The 17,871-nt window shown below is 42.5% G+C and overlaps 1 protein-coding gene and 1 pseudogene across 2 annotated transcripts in view; both read left to right on the top strand.

Moving 5' to 3' along the window:
• The first annotated feature begins 420 nt into the window (after positions 1–420).
• On the top strand, positions 421–574 carry LOC140707888 (U1 spliceosomal RNA; annotated as a pseudogene).
• A 4,540-nt stretch (positions 575–5,114) lies between these two features.
• The window catches only part of WDR1 (WD repeat domain 1), a 75,941-nt gene continuing 63,184 nt past the window's right edge, over positions 5,115–17,871 (top strand). For both annotated transcript variants that reach the window (XM_078394075.1, XM_078394074.1), the window contains exons 1-2: positions 5,115–5,457; positions 6,057–6,178. In XM_078394075.1, the coding sequence (XP_078250201.1) occupies positions 5,442–5,457; positions 6,057–6,178 (138 nt within the window). In that variant the 5' untranslated portion in view covers positions 5,115–5,441. The remainder of the gene's footprint in view (positions 5,458–6,056; positions 6,179–17,871) is intronic.

Raw genomic sequence — 17,871 nt, 5'->3', positions numbered from 1 at the left:
TCAACTCAAAGGGAGCACCTTTTCACCCAAGCACTAACCCCAAACAAACAGCTTTAAAACTAAATTTTACATTTAAAATGACAATACCAGGCAATGCCAGGTCTCTCTTCCCAGCTCTCTAACTGCTTGTAGCAAGGAAGCAGACAGCCTCTTCACTAACTGAAAGTTTGAATTTCCCCGCTTTCCTTGCCTTCCCCGCATATTAGGTATGCTAATATCTGTGCACTGGAGGATTGTGGGAGGAACATCCAGCCCCTGATGGGGGGTCCTGTGGGGCACCCCAAAACACTGAAGAGCTCTCCTGGCCTCTTTCAGGACTGGGGCTGTGCAGCCCTGCTCTGATCAGAAGGTGCAGCCTCCTGCACCATGCCTTTGGGGGATAGGGCACAGAAAGGGGAAGAATTTTCAGGGGCCATTCCAACTCATACCTGGCAGGGGAGATACCATTATTGTAAAAGTGGTTTTCCTGGGATAAGGCTCATTTATTGCACTTTGGATGTGCTGACCCTTATGATTTCCCCAAATATGGGAAAATCAACTGCCTAAGTGGGGAACTGTGTTTCTGGTTTCTCCTGGTTTTTCTAAAATCATTCTTTTTTTTCCCTTTGGTCCTTGCCTATTTTCATTGCCTATTGCTATTGGCCTTGCTGGTTTTCCAGGTAGGCTGCAGGAAACAGATCCTGGAAAGCCAGCAGTGCAGAATGGTGAGGTCCAAACAACAAGCAGTCTCTGGTGCCAGTTCAGAGGCCTCCCAGCATGGCAGTGGGAGGCTTCTGGGGGGTGGTGGCTGAACCCTTTTTAAAAAACGATTTACTCCATAAGACGCACATACTTTCTCCCCCTCTATTTGGGGGGGGGGAAGTGCGTCATATGGAGCAAAAAATACGGTAATAGCATTGATTATATAATTGTACCTGCAAAGGTGTGCAATATATTAGGCAGCAAATGAACAGTCAGTTCTTGAATTTCATGTGTTGGAAGTAGGAAATATGGGCAAGCAAAAAGATCCAAGTGACTTTGACAAGAGCCAAATAGTGATGGCTAGACAGCTAGGTCACAGCATCTCCAAAATGGCAAGTCTTGTGGGGTGTAGGCCCCACCTTGAGTATTGTGTTCAGTTCTGGACACCACACTTCAAGAAGAATGCTGACAACTGGAACAAGTTCAGAGGAGGGCAATAAGGATGGTCAGGGGCTGGAAACCAAGCCCTAGGAGGAAAGACTGAAAGAATTTAGCATGTTTAGCCTTGAGAAAAGAAGACAGAAGGGTGATATAATAACATTTTTCAAGTGCTTGAAAGGCCATCATTCAGAGGAGGGTCAGGATCTGTTCTCGTTCATCCCAGAGTGCACATAACAATGGGCTCAAGTTACAGGAAGTCAGATTTCGACTGAATATCAGGAAAAACTGTTATAAGCAGTGCAACAGTGGAACCAATTACCTCGAGAGGTGGCAAGTACTCCAACACTGGAGGCTTTCAAGAGAAACCTAGACAACCACCTGGCAGATATCCTTTGATTTGGATGCCTGCATCGAGCAGAAGGGTGGACTTAATTGCCTTATAGGTCCCTTCCAAGTTCACTATTCTATGATCCTATGAATAAAGGAAGCCACAGCCACGAGTTTGTAAGATATGTTGAAGGTCAGTAATTCACAGGGTTAGCATAAGCCACTTGATGGCTGATGACATAAACAGATGGATTTTTATGAACAATGGGAATGCTTGTTATGTATTGGAATAAGAAAGTGAGAAATGGAATATGCTCTTTTGCTTTTTATGAATTGCTATAGGAATCAGTAATGTTGTCTTTTAGAAAAGGCTTAGAAAATTCCACCACCACCACCCAGCCATATTTTGTCTGTTAAAAAAGAAATAAATAATAGCCCTGTGTGTGGGAAATAGCTGAAACTCAGAGACATTGTTTACCATTCTTTAGGTGAAGGTGAAGGTTTAGTTCTATATGGATTCTTCACAAATTATGCCCAGGGGGCTAATATGTTACAGCTTGGTGTATGACAGTTAAATAGCTGAAAGGTACTTCATGTTTTCAATACGGATCCAAAAAACCCATTGGAACTCATTAAACAAAGTTTAATGCGTTCCAAATGGGCCCAAAACTCACCGTTCTCCAATGTTTTCCCTTGTTCCGGCAGCCATCTTGGGTGTACCGGCGGCCATTTTGAGTGTCCCGGCGACCGTTTTGGGTAAACCGGTACCCATTTTTGTGTTCCGGCGGCCATCTTGGGTGTACCGGCAGCCATTTTGTGTTCTGGTGGCCATCTTGGTTGTACCAGCGGCCATTTTGAGAGTCCCAGCGGCCATCTTGGGTGTACCGGCACCTATTTTTTGTGTTCCCACAGCCATTTTGGAACCGCTGAACAGCTGTTCCCCCATCGTAATGTGAGCATGCCCTCGCATTAGCGATGGGGAAATCCGCACCGCAATGCGGATTCATCGTTCAACGGTGCGCTCGTTATACGAGGCACCACTGTATTTAGTTGTTACACAGCACCCTCTACTATTAATTATTTATGATAAATTTAATATACCTTTTGAATTGATTGCCTGGAGGCATCCATGACCAAATCCTAAAATATTAAGAACCGCAGACAGGCTCTTTTTACCTTCTTCCCAAAATATACAATCAGAGTAACCTTGGACAGCCTGTTGTATTGAGTATTGGTACCATAATCCCTGGGAGTGTTTGGATATACGGACCTTATCCTCATTTGATATGCCTGTGACACACCTAGCCACCTAAGAGATACTACCAACTTCTTTAAATCCATCCACATCCTGCTAGAGGACACCATTGTGGCCACAATGGATGTAAATGCACTTTAGGTTAATATTTCTCAGACATCTTTAAAAATACAATCCTAAATACAACTAAGTTGAGTTTGGCTGCCATGTGACTTTGATCTCACACATAACTATTTCATATTTGGCAATAGATAACATGTATCTCCAGATCCGTGGCGCAGCAATTGGCACACGTATGGCTCCACGGGATGGAAATATATTCATGGCTGAGCTAGAACAAAGCTTCCACAGTTCCTGTACCAGAAATTTTTCCTCTGTCTGAAATTCATCAATGCCATCTTTATCCTCCAGACTTGTTAAAAGCAATCAAAGAAATTTCACAAGGACTTCAATAATTTTCATCCTTTTTTCAACTGAGTTTGGACCAGTTCACTCAGCAAGTACAATTTCTGGATACCATGGTGCAATTGTACAAGGGACATATAAACACATTGGAAACTGACTTTAACACAGTTCCATCAAAAACACACCATCATCCCTCTGCAGCTTTCATAACTGCTCACACATCCTGAACTGAAAAAGCCCTGTGGATGGAGCTATCCTATTTAACCTTCTTTAATTTGAGCATTAGAAGTTGGCTGGGCAGACATCCAACTGCCACAGAGATTATTGTGTGATGAAAGTCAAGATATACAGGGATATGTTAAATACAAGAATTGTGAACTTATGATAATTTCTATGAAGTTTCTTCTACTCTAAACTTATTTCAAAAAGGATTTTTCCCTGCCAAGTTGACTGAGAACAATATTCTCTTGGGATAAATTTTCAACATATCACTTGTAATAATTTACATGTAAACATACAAAATAAAATTTAAAAAAACACATTTCCTTTGAAGTTTTGAGTGTTCTTTATGCAGCAAGCTAACAGAAGTCTCAAACATTCCATTTTTGACATGGTGATTTAAGCACTCATCTCACCAAAACCAGACAAATTTCAGCAATACCAATTTGCTGGACCCATGTCATTTGGATTTTTCGGTCCTGGTGGTAGGAGAAAGGTGGAATATAAATTTATTAATTGAACCCTGGATGGGATATGAGACTGAGATTCTTCCTTGAATAGCCTACACTAGTAAATACATGGGTGAAATGCAGCCTCATTGGTGGTTTTTGATATACTGGCTTGCTTTAAGGAAAGTATTGCAATGGTTCTGATCATTTATTTCTGGAGAAGTCTAGAAGGTGGTGCTAGGGCACTAATGTTAAGCTCCATGACTGTTGGCTTTCCACATCCCTGGCAACTTGTCCTGGTCCCTATGTAATTTAATACATTTGGGAGAGGTTACCCAGAATTCTGGAATAAGAGCCATAAATATGCTGATGGCATTCAGTTCTATTGCTTTTTGTTAGTTGACTCCAGAAAACCTGTCAACACTCCTGAACGTTACTAATAGGCCAAATAAAGGCAAAAAAGGAAGATTAAATCCAAATATGGGCTGCATGATATTGGTCAACTAAAAGCATGTCTTGGGAACTGGATTTCAAACCATTTTAATTTGGATGTGTTCTGTAATCCTATGCTGTCTCTGAATCTTTAGGAAGACGTAGCAGTGAAGATTCTGTTTGCAGAATTACATTTACTGCACCAACCACGACCAATCTCCCCTTCAGATTTGGCATCTGCAAAATCCTTGTGCAGTGAGTGGTACAGCTACTGAGAATGAGTATATTACAAACCAGCCTCACTATATAATTTATTTTGTTAATTCTTCAGGTGAGAGTTATTGCTGGGGGTAGTTCAGTTTTAAAATGAAAAACCTCCATACAAAACACTTGACAGGCTCCAGGATACAGCGAAGTTCAGTCACTTCAAATCGCCCACCAGATCTTCTCAAATTCACGCTTCTTAACCAAATCTAACGCTTAGTTGCATGCGCAGGCTTCCTATACTGTTGTGTCCAACTACTGTAGGCACTAACCCGATGCATATTTAAGGTTCAAATATCTTGTATAATGCCTCCAAAGACCAACGTTTTAAAAATTCAGGACAGTCTGGCTTTGCTCCTATCTTTGTGCTGGTACAGAACAAATTTATTACCCATCCACAATTACAATTGAGTCCTCTATTTCTTCTTCGGTTTCTACGCGCAAACTGTTACTTCCGTCCGGAATACGGAAGTAGTTCATTGACTCCGGAAATTCAGGTTACGCATCCTTCATTTGCTTCTATTTTTCCTTCCTTTACTCGGTCAGGCTACGTACATGTGCGTCCTGACGACAAAGGAGGGGGAGTGCGCAGAGCCGAAAAGCTGCCCTATTCGTGCTTTGAGGCGGGGTTTGCTGGGCTTTGGCCCTCTTTTTGGCAGCATTTCCGGGAAAGGCGGGCGGTAGGCGCAGTAGAGGGCGGCTGTTCGGCAAGAAGCCGCTCCTGCTACGCGCGCGGCTCGAGCGAGAGTTTACTATATATGGTCAAAGCCAGGGGGAGATCTCGGGGAAAAAAAGTGGTGCGAGCGGGCGCTTCCTGGTTTGTGCAGCTGGGAGTTGACGTCGCTGGTGCTGCAGGAGGAAATTTGCAAGCCAGTGAATTGGGTTGTGGTTTTTTTTTTTCCTGTGGCCCTTCCGTTGTAATATTTGCTGCAGATAAGCAGTAACAGTAGCTACAAGTGAGGGAGAAGATGCCTTACGAGCTGAGTAAGTATGGCGAGTGGGTCTCCTGAAAGAACGGAAGGGGAATATAGTTGCGTGAATATAGTACTGCAGCATCTGCTATTACAAGGAAACGGTGGTAGCGGAGGAGGAAGAGGAGCGTCTCCCATGGCCACAGGGAGGCTTTCCTCGTCCGCCTGTCACTGGAGCATGCTTCTGTGCCGCCTTTTTTGCTTTGTATAGATGGTTTTTTTGCAGATTCGGGAAGGAGGCGCAAAGGGGAGTTGATAGGACAGAGTTTATGCGCTGCTTTAGGAAAGTCAAAGTGCAGCTATTTTCTACTTCCAAAGGCAAGTACTTTTGGAAGTAGGAAGGTTGTAGAGTGATTCCGCCGTTTTCGTTAACAATCAACAACATTTAAAGTGAGGGTCGAAAGGGTGGTGGTGTTTAGGTTTTCATGTAAATAACGGCATAGGGAAGATCAGAAATGCGACGATCTGAAGCCTTCTGTTTTCTTCCTTTAATTTCAGCCCAAAGTTAAATGTATCTTATAGTGCTGCTCCCCTAGAGGACTAAGATAATTACTAATATTTCTGTCTACTTTTTCTGTTTTTTTGTTTCGTTGTTGGGTTCCCCCCCCACAGAAAAAGTATTTGCAAGCCTCCCACAGGTTGAAAGGGGTGTCTCTAAAATCATCGGGGAAGATCCAAAAGGCAACAACTTCCTGTATACAAATGGGAAATGTGTCATCATTCGAAATATTGATGTAAAGTATACCAATTTTAACTTCCATTTTTCTTAATGTTGCATTTTAAACTTACATATTAATAGTAACAATTATTGTATTTTCAAGGTATGAAATGATAGCTGAGGAAGATGTTATTATAAAAGTAGAGAATGATTGGCATACGTTGAGAATAGCCAATATTTGAGCTTGGGGATATAAACTACAAGCTGAAAATATGGAAATAGACTGTATATACAGTAGGACCCCTGTATCCATGGAGGATCAATTCCAAGCCTGCCTGCAAATAGTGAAAACCGCAGATTATAGCTAACACAGTCTGTTGGACCCAGGACTCCCCTGTACCTGTGATTTTTACCTTGCTGAGGCCTCTATGAGCAAGAGCTGAAATCTTTCGTTCTTCTGCTGAAGAAGATGACCTCTTTCTCTTGTGGTGGTGGCCTACCTATATAGCAGTGATGGTGAATCTATGGCACGCGGAGCCCTTTCTGCTGGCACGTGAGCCATAGGTCTTGCCAGATTGTTACTCCGCCCTCGTAGCCAAACCTTTGTTCCTCCACACAGGAAGGGATGATCACAGAGTCACCTCAGTTTCCTTAAGGACCGGCCTTGGGCTCAGCAGTACTCTGGGTCAAGGGGGAAAGCCACTTCTTCGCCTCCAGCTACACAACCCTACCCCCCATTATTTCTGCAATCCCCCCTTCATGCAGGAGGGGAAGGGGAGAAACATAGAGCTATGAAGGAGAGCAAAGAGCTCCTCCCCTGGATTCCCTTTGAACGAGACCCGGAAGCAGGATCACTGTGCCTGCCTTTCCCCCTTAGGCGCAAGAAGGCGTGTGGAGACAAGCGGGGCTTTTGGGGCACCTCACAGATCAGGACCTGGACGGAGGTGGGTGCTGGAGGGGCAGGTTGGGGTTGGGGTGGGGGGAGATTTGCGGGGGGAGTTTGAGATGGCCAGCTCCCCGCCTGTGTCGGGGGGGCTGCTTCTCCAGGCATTGCCGATGGTGCTCCATTGTGGTTTGCTGTGCTCAACCTTCATGGGTCTCCTCTGGAGGGAGGTGGAGGGAAATTCAAAGGAAAGAGAGGATCTCTGGGGCCCAGATCCCATCCCCAGAGGCAGGGAGACCAACGCGCCTGTAAGGCCCTAGGCTAGGACTTAATCGGGTGGGTGGGTGGGTGGATGGGTGGGAGTAAGGAGACGCTGCCTTCCCTTGAATCCTGCAAGCACCGGCAGATGGAAACAAAGGAACACGAGAAAATAACTTGCCTTCTATCTCCCCTCCCACCTCCCTCTAATGTCATAGGACACCCCCTCCTTCCCTTAAAGGGACAAAGTCCCAGGTGGGGCTGGAGAGAAAAAGGGGGCGGCGCTGGAGGCAGGCAGAAGGTGGAGGAGAACAACACCCCTGCAAGGGCTTCATCAAGTGCGTGTGCATACAAGACCATGTTGTTGGCAGCGGATCTGGAGTGGAGTCTTGAAGCAACTCCATGCCGGGATTCCCCCTTCTGCCACCGCCACCACCACTTCCGGTTCCACACTCTCCACTATTCCTTCCCTCCCCCCAGTTTGGGCATGTGAGCCCAAAAAGGTTTGCCACCACTGCTATATAGTATAGTATTTGGTTCCATCTGGTGGTCGGTCTGATAATTACATTGTGAAAATTCATATTTATTGGTATTTTCATTTAATATCTTTAATATTTTCAGCCCATGGATTAGTGAATCAGTGGGTATTGATCCAGCAGATACAGAGGGGTTCTACTGTAAATTGAAATAAAAACTTATGAAATGTGGAGAATGGTTCAGTAGAAAAAGTGCTGTGGTACATATTTTACTATTCATGCGAAAGCACAATTTGAAAAATACTAGTATCTAACAGAATTATTTGGTACCAATAAAAAGTTATGTTTTGTTGTATTTTTCCTTAATCTTATAAATGGAACAGTTAGAATCAAATGTGTGTATCTTTTGGTTATATCAGTGTTGAGTCAATCTGATATTAAAGTGTTTTTATATTTCAAGATGAATTAGAAGTTGTTAATTTGAAATGGCTAGGGGCTGCTTTTGCAAAAGGCTCTTCTTATACTGTCTTGGGTCTGAGGACCATAGTTAGCAGTTCTGGGTAACCTTGCTATGTGCTGTCAAGTTATTAGCGGCTTACAGCAACCCTAGTAGGGATTTAAAAGTAAATGGGATAGTTAAGGAGTGGTTTTACTAGTTCCTTACCTCCAGTGAGCTTCCATGGCTCAACAGGGATTTCAACCTAGACCTTCTTGTTCATCACTATCTACTACACTATAACCTTAACTTATAGTAAGCAGAAAACTGTAATATAGTTTAAGTACTTGTTGGATCTTTTATGGGGAGATAGAGTGTGTGATCTGTATTGGATACCAGAGAGGCAAAATTAAAGCTCCTTTTAAAAATTTAATTTTGTTTTAAGGGATAATAATAAACAAGACACAAATTTATAAGTTTGGCAATTAATACATTAATAAATAATATCTTAAGTGTGTCTAACCTCATATAGTAAAAATACCAAAATAGCTGTCTTTTTAATATTCCTTATACATAGAAAGTTAGCCATTAATGAAAAGACAAGCTCTTAAATGTGAAAACAGTCAAACATATAAAACCCCATCTGAAATCAGAAGTAGTACAATCCAGCCACAAGTTTACCATATTATGGAAAAGTAGGTCCTTTACTTATGTCTTTTTGAAAATAACATTAGCCAGAGTTACATAAGGTCAATCATGCCAGCAGTTTACCTCTTCAGCTAGCCTGCTGTCATACAATCCTGCATCTGTTTGCTAAATAGATAATGCTGGACCCAGCCATGTCATGAAAAGCCAGAAGGAGAAACCACACATACAATTTCCATTACATGTGCAGTTTTCCTTCAATAGGATTTTGGCACTGAGCTGAATGGAACTTGTTCCCACTAAGTATGCTTAATATTGCAGTCTTCAACTGATACTTCTGTTCTTCAGTTGATTGGTCAGAATTGGCAACCCTGTATGTGACTTTAAAGGTAACATCCAATTGTTCATAGGTATGTGGTTTCTAGGTCTTGGAACTTCCATCATTCTGTTCTCTACACTCTCCCCAGTGATACTAACCACATTGGCAAAGATCTTTTAAAAGGGTGCAGCCTAAAAATTGTGACCTTTCAATGTTTAATTTCAGAGTGAACATAAGAAGTAAACCTAAGTGTAGAGCAAGGCATTTTTTAATCTTGCACTATAGTTGGGAGCTTTATTTGGTGGGTGAGGCTACAGCCTAGTGCAGTAGAATTTGGATAATGATTTTTTAAAAAAGGAACAGCTCATGAATATGCAGTAGAAGCATCTGAAAAGGTGGAAAATGCTTATTACGTATGTTTGTATAATAAAATAACCAAACTCTTTCAAGGGCCAAAACCTCTTTATTGCGGGAGAAGCTGCAAGTTTAGGTTTAAAATAATTATACATTATCAACAATTTTTGTTTGTGTACTTATTTCATGAATGATGTATGATCATGAGGAAAAAAATCCCTTAAAACTACGTAACAGTTTTACTTGATATGTACAGTGGACCCTAGATTTGCAGATGGCTCTATTTACAGACTTTTCGAATTACAGACTTCTCCGGCCACAAAATTTAGGTTTGACTTGCAGCCGGAGAATCCATCTACAGACTGGGAAAAAAACCAAAATGGAACAAAAACAACTGGTTACGGATTAATCGGTTTTCAATGCATTGTAGATCAATGGAGCCTCGACCTACAGACTTTTCAACCTGCAGCCACCATTCCAATATGGATTAATTCCATAAGTCGAGGGTCCACTGGAAAACAAACTCTTGCACAAATTTATCAAGTAGAGCAATGATTCCCAGCCTTGGGTCCCCAGACGGACTAAAATTCCCAGAAGTGCTGGCCCAGATTTCTCGGAGTTGTAGTCTAAGAACATCTGGGGAACCACAGTTGAGAACCATTGAAGTATTTATTTATTTAATTTATGTATTTGATTTATAGCCCGCCCATCTGGTGTGGTCGACCACTCTGGGCAGCTTCCAATAAGGTGTATACGAAAACATAAGAATTTTACAAACAGTTCATAACACAATAATAAAACAAATAATAAATGAAAGAAAAAAGAAAGAAAGAATTAAATATTGACAGGAGGGAAGGCCTGAACATACAACCATGTTTTTAGTTGACTCTTAAAAGTGCCCAGCGTAGGGGCCGCACGAATAACCAGAGGAAGGTTATTCCAGAGGCCAGGAGCCACTGCCGAGAAGGCCCGGTTTCGTGTCCTTTCCTTCCGGTCCTCCCTCGGTGTTAAGCTCCTCAGCCTCACCTCCTGGCTTGTACGGGTGATCCAAGTAGATCTAGGTGGGAGCAGGTGTTCCGCCACGTATCGGGGTCCTAAACTGTTTAGGGTCTTATATGTAAGCATTAACACTTTGAATTCATTGCGGAAATGGATGGGCAGCCAGTAGAGCATTCGAAGCATGTTAGCATAGTATATGAATACTAAGTACTGCTTATCTCTATTTATATTTAAGATTTAGTTAATCTGCTTCTTCTGCCCTAAAGTGTCTAGGATTTGTTTTCTTCCAAAGCTTTCCTGGTATGTACTCTGGTTTCAGTAACTTTAAAGTGGGTTTCTGTGCTTAATTAGAGTGGGGATGTGATATGTTGCATGGGAATGACTGTCACTTTAATCCTTTTCCTGTAAGATCACATTTTAAATAATTATTGACTTTAAACATTTGGTAGAAAAATTGGGGTAGCGAACTACATTAGCTACAAACCCTCAGTTTCACATTTCCTTGAGAACCTATGCCAAATGTTTGTCCATTGTTTTATACAAGCCTGGGTTCTGTTCATCCACACAAGTGGATTCATACTTATTATGCAAAAATCCTCAACATGTGCTAGTTCTGGTCCATTATGTTGTACAGACTATTTGGGTCCCCTTTTGAGTATGAAATGAATATACCCAAAATGATGGCTTGGAACATGGCAGAAAATAGATGTGGTCTTTCTTCTTGCCAGATCTACACCAAATGCTTATGCTAGCTGTGCCCTGCTTCAGGCCAGAAGCCCCTACAGTGGTACCTTGACTTATGAACGTCTCCACTTGCAAACAATTCGAGTTACGAGTGGCTCCATTTGCAAAAAGTTGCTTCAACTTCCAAACAGAGCCTCAACGTATGAACGAAAAAACCCCTGGAAAAAAAACTTTCCTGCCCTTTTTTTGACCTACGTTCATCTTAGGTCAGAAGAAGAAAAATAAAAAAATTCTCCCCCTAGTGGTAGAGTACGGATTAACCGGCTTTGCATTAGTTCCTATGGGAACTAATGCCTCTACCTACGAACAGCGCCTCAACATACGAACGGAAAACAGCAGGTACGCGTTACAGTGGACCCTCTACTTACAGAATTAATCCATATTGGAACGGTGGCTGCAGGTCAAAAAGTCTGTAGGTCGAGTCTCCATTGACCTACAATGCATTGAAAACTGATTAATCCATAATTAATGGATTTTTGTTTTTGTTCCATTTTGGTTTTTTTTTCCAGTCTGTAGATCGATTCTCTGGCTGCAAGTCAAACCTAAATTTTGCGACCGGAGAAGTCTGTAACTCGAAAAGTCTGTAAGTAGAGCCATCTGTAAGTCGAGGGTCCACTGTAAATGGTTTTCAATGCATTCCTATGGAAAAGTTTGCCTTGACGTACAGACTTTTCGACGTACAAACGCTGTTCCAATACGGATTAAGTTCATAAGTCGAGGTACCACTGTAGTGTTTTGGTTTATCTATAGTGGAGGTCTTGATGAACACACACACATTTACCCTTGTAGTTTTCCCTCGTGAGCTTCTTCTTTTGGTTCATTTGTTAATTGACAGAATGATACTGGGTAACAAAACAGTATTTAATTTATTTATTTATTTCATTTATATCCCGCCTATCTAGTCAGTTGTGACCACTCTAGGCGGCTTACAACATACACTTTAAAAAAAATTAAACATATAACATACCACATCACAAAAAATAGTTTACATAAATTAAAAGATAGAATAATTTTTTTCCCAAAGATGGCGAGAAACAGGATATATTATAAAACGTGTAATACAAAAATATATATTTTATTTATTAGAATTTTAAAGGAGATACATTTGCATTTGCACTTCTTTATGATGATCCTTCATAAAATAAGCAACAGCATCAAGATGTGAAATACTAACCTGAGGTATGAACTATACTGTATAAGGAACAGAGGGGAAAATAAATTTGAATACATTGAAATATATTGTAGCAATTGCAATACAGAGGAAAATTAAAATACTTCTGAAGTAAGGATGGCAAGGATAGATGACACCTCTATTAGACTATTAAAAAATCACAGACATGGGCTAGCTTTCAAACCCATATGGCTCTTCATCAGACTATGGGTGGTGCAGAAAAGCACAAATTTTCCAGATGTGCTGGAATGCCTCCAAGTCACTGATAATGGGTTTTGCCATGTTTCTTAGTGATGGATAATTTTAAACAACTATAGACTTGCCACTGATATTCTGTTTATGGTAAACTGATTGAAAGGGTGGCAGCTGACCAATTATGGGTGTTCTTGGACAACACTGTTAGACTTGTTGCATTTCACTTGGCATCTTCAAAGGCAGCCCAATGTAGAGCACATTACAGTAACCCCAGTGAGATATAACTAAGACATTCATCACTGTAGCCCACTGGTTCTTAACCTTGGGTTACTCAGGAGTTTTGGACTGCAACTCCCAGAAGCCCTCACCACCAACTGTGCTGGCTGGGGTTTCTGGGAGTTGCAGTTCAAAAACATCCGAGTAACAAAGGTTAAGAACCACTGCTGTAGCCAAGTCAGATATCTCAAGGAATGGGTGTAGCTGATGCACCCATTTTAACTGTGCAAATACGCTCTTGGCCACTGCTGAAACCTGGGTATTCAGGCTGCATTGAGGCTGCAGACCTGGTTTTCTGGGGGGAAATGTAATTCCATCCAGCACAGGTTGTATCCCAATTCCCTCATCTACAGTGGACCCTCTACTTACAGACTTTTCGAGTTACAGACTTCTCCAGCCGCAAAATTTAGGTTTGACTTGCAGCCGGAGAATCGATCTACAGACTGGAAAAAAACCCAAAATGGAACAAAAATAACTGGTTATGGATTAATCAGTTTTCAATGCATTGTAGGTCAATGGAGACTCGACCTACAGACTTTTCGACCTGCAGCCACCGTTCCAATATGGATTAATTCCGTAAGTAGAGGGTCCACTGTACCTTCTAGTTGACCAGGAACACCTCTGTCTTGTCTGGATTAAATTTCAGTTTGCCCTCATCCAACCCATTACTGATATCAGGCACTGGTTTAGAACCAAGACGCTTTCTTTGGAATCAGATGGAATGGAAAGGTAGAGTTGGGAGTCATCAGCATACTGATGGCACTGAACCTTGAAACTTCGGACAACCTCTCCCAGTGGTTTCATTTTGATGTTAAAAAGCATGGGAGACAAAACAACTCAAGAAGATTCCAGACCAATGTAGTGGTTTACCACTGGATGGGCAGTGTATAAATGCAATAAATAAATGTAAATAAATCAATAAATCTGAAACCTGCACTTCTAACCTAATTCCAAAGTCCCCATTTTAAAACTTGCCGTAAACAAAAAAGCCTAACTTACATATCTGCTCATAAGTTTTGGAACTTTTATGTTCCTTCTATATAATCTCCAAGTCTGTAGTGTCCAACCTGATGACCTGTGAGTTTATGTTTTTGTTTTTTAAATAGTCTTATAAAGATCGGGATACCCAGCATGGTGTCATGGATAGAGTGATAGACTAGGACTCAGGAGACCTGGGTTCAATTTCCCATTCAGCAATGGAAGCTCACTGGCAGGGGTGTGTGGAACTGGTAAAGCCACTCCTTAAATATCTCACTTACCTTGAAAACTTTGTTAACGTCTCTATACATCAGCACACAATGACAATAAAGATATACTTACCTTTAGATTGTGTACAGGGACCATATGCTGTTTTTTTTTCTTTTTTGTCAGATGCCTTGTTAAAAAAACTCAATTAACAGCAAACTAATTAGCTGTAACTGGCTGCAAATGCATGAAGCAATTCATTGAAAGTTTAAAAACAATAAAATAATAGTCATGTGCTGTTCAATCTGTTCTGACTTATAGTGGTCCCCCAGAACTAGTTTACCACCCCTTTTTTTTCTTTTGCCCTGGGACTGTACAGCTTGCCCAAGGCCACAGCAACCGGTTCTTCTCCCTGGAGGCACAAAGGGGAATCAAATTTGCAACCTCTGTTATTATCCAGAAAATACAGCTGAGGAAAAAAAGAATTCAGTTGTCATCTTAAAAATATTCAGTTATCAAATTAACACATACATGATGTGTAACTTTTACCATTAGTAGTGTTCCACCTGTGGTATCACATTTTCCATTTACTGTACAACTTCACCTTCTAAATTGACTTCTGCTGTCTTTCCCCTTTGTAGCCCAACATTTTATTTGTTTGTCTCTCTTCTCATTACAATTCAGAGCTTGGAACTTTATCAGAACTTAACAAGATACAATAATGATAATCATCTTAGAACTGCAGAGTTGGAAGGGACCCTTTGAATTATTAAGTCCAGCCCCTATCAAGGAGGCACGGTGGGGAATTGGACCCTCACCCTCTGGTGCTGCAGCCAGATGCCTGAACCACTGAGCTATCTAGCTGTTCCAATGCCTAGTAAAGCTAACATTTCTAAAGCTGCATTTAAAATACAAAAAAAATATAGAATTTTCTTTCTTACAACTCAAAAGAAAGCTAAATACTTACTTTGAGCTTCCTTTTTAACATTTATGGTGGAAGCTAGCACTGTAGGTATCTGGCCTGAAACAGCACATAACTAATACATTTTGAAGGAAATAGCCTTTTTTGTGTTTGCTGCAGGCTGGCACTTTCACTTTTGGTGCAGTGGGACAAGCAGGATTTTACAGAATGAAATGGAACTATCACATATGTTTGGCATACATTTAGGAGGATTTGGCAGTGTTGTATTTTTCCCCCATGTTAGCTGTGAACCCACATGTTGGGTCTCAGTTACACACTTCATTGTGGTGGGAAGGAAATGGGGTTTGTGCAATGCAACTAGCATATATCCTTTAGATAGTTTTTTGGGGATTTGAAACATTAGGTTCATGGTTATCTTGGCTGGTGAGAGGCATTATTTTTATTTGGAAAAGGTGATGGTATGCTTTGTGAACACTTTACATAGAAAAAAACCCCACTATTTTAAATTAATTGGAAGCTGACCTGCATGCCTCTAAGGAGGAGGAGTCAAAGATAGAGTATCTTGAGTATCCTGGGCTGCCATAGTTCTTGTTTATTACTACAGTGGTGCCCCGCATAGTGATGATAATACGTTCCGAAAAAATCGTTGCTATACGGATTTGTCGCTATGCGGGGCAAAAAAGCCCATAGGAACACATTAAAACGTGTTTAATGCGTTCCTATGGGCTTAAAAACTGGCCTTAAGCGAAGATCCTCCATAGGGGTGGCCATTTTCGGTGCCTCTAAAGCGAGGCAAAACAGCGGGCGGCCATTTTGGAACCGCCAATCAGCTGTACGAAAATGGGGGCGTTGCAGTGATCGCTTCTGCGCGATCATCACAAACGCCCGCATTTTTGCCCAGTTGATCGGTGGGGCTAGCTGGGCAAAAATGCGGGCTTCGGGATGATGGGGGGGGAAGCGCTTTTTTGCCCAGCTGATCTGCGGGGCTTCGGGATGATGGGGGCAGGAAGGGGCAGGCCATCCACCCGTCGCTCACCAGCCAGCCAACCAGCCAGCCTGGGAGACACCCGGCCTCCTTGGGCGGTGAGCGGCGGGCTCGGAGGCAGGCAGCCGCTTGGGGCGGGAAGGGGCGGGCCATCTACCCGCCCCTCGCCAACCAGCCAGGGAGATACCCGGCCTCCTTGGGTGGCGAGCGGCAGGCTCGGAGGCAGGCAGCCACCCAGGGTGGGAAGGGACGTGCCACCCACCACCAGCCAGCCAACCCCGGACACCCAGTCTCCTTGGCGGGTCGAGAAGGGGATCTCTAGCGCGACCCCCCTGTCCAGCTGCTGCCGCCCTGATCCTCATCCCCGGCGGGCGCCTCCTCCTTTGCAGCGCGTCCCACAGTGACTGCTCTCTGGCTCGGCGCCCCAGTGGTGCGCGTGGGGATTGGGGCCAGGCCCTTCGCCCCTCCTTCCATCCCTCCTCCCGAGGCGCCAATCCGGAGCGCCCCCCCTCCTGCTGTCCCCTATTTATGGAGGAGCTCTGGGGGGGTAGTGTGGCGCCAATCAGCTGTTTAAAAAGCCTTGCTCGCGGCGCTGATCAGGTGTTTAAAAAGCATTGCTTTGCCATGATCGGTTCCCCAAGCAGGGAACGGATCATTGCAAAGCGAAATTCCCCCATAGGGAACATCGGAAAGCAGTCGCAAAAGCGATCGCAAAATCTTCATCGCAAAGCGATTTCATCGTTATACAAAGCAATCGCTATGCGAGGCACCACTGTATTTGTGAAGTTGCATTTGTGCCTATTGATTCATTCATATATAGATGGTTCCATTCATCACAGATAAAATACAAAAGATGGCATCTATCGTGCAAACACAGGATATCAACCATGCATATGTGTATGTGTTTATCTTATGGCTATCCATCTGGATATTTCAGCAAGTATACATAATTTCTAGCCACCAATGATAACTATTTTAATCGTAGATGAGATTAGTAGTTCCTCCATTTTAGTAGCTCTCTATTATTTGTATTGTGATCATTATGTTTCTAATTTACTTTGCCTGGAAAACATGATGAGCAGTCATCTTTATTATGATGGATTACAGTTGATGGCAGAGGTGGGACATAGTGTTTGTGACACTGTTTGAGGTCTAGTTTATGCAAGGGCCCTGACATGTGGAGCTCAGTCCTTATGAGCTCTTCAGTCTCTGTTTCTTTGAAACCTGTATGTGTTGGGCTATGAGTGCTTAGAGCATTGTGCAAGCAGGATCTCAAATTACAGTAGTTTGATTCAAAGAGTCTGAATGCAGTGTCCGTCTCAGTCCAGCCACCTTCTGAAAGCATGAAGTTCTTGCCTGTGCTTGTTATCCAAATAAATAACTTAAAGTGGCAATTATGGAGTGAAAATCAGTGCAGTTCTTCTCAACCTTGAAATCCATATGTTCTTGGACTACAACTGCCAGAAATCTTGGCTAGCACAGCTAACGGTGAAGGCTTCTGGGAGTTTTAGCCAAGAACATCTCAGAACACAAGGCTGGAAGCCATTGCTTTAGTGAGACAGGCTCGATCCTGGAATTTGTTTTCTGGGAGTAAAACTTCGAGCAACACACTAACTGTGAAGAACATTTTGTAGTATGCATTAAGATTTTCAGGTTTGTTGAACTGTAAATCCTGTAACTGCCCATTCCGGAAGTTCTCCCTGACATAAACATGCCTTATAGACACTTAAATGTGGCTCAACTGGGAGAAACGACCTAAACTAGAACACTTTGGGACTTAGCTAGGTCTAGCTCTGCCTAGCTTTCCTGTTCAGAAAGAAAGCTCCCAGCTTCAGACAGGAACGGGAAATTTGAGTACAACTAGGCTTAGTCCAAGCCTCAAAGACTTCGAGTTTAGGCCTTTTTCTCAAAAAAATAAAAA

Source organism: Pogona vitticeps, chromosome 5, assembly GCF_051106095.1.
Source record: "Pogona vitticeps strain Pit_001003342236 chromosome 5, PviZW2.1, whole genome shotgun sequence".
In the NCBI taxonomy this organism is placed as follows: domain Eukaryota; kingdom Metazoa; phylum Chordata; class Lepidosauria; order Squamata; family Agamidae; genus Pogona; species Pogona vitticeps.
This window is presented reverse-complemented; position numbering and strand designations above follow the sequence as displayed.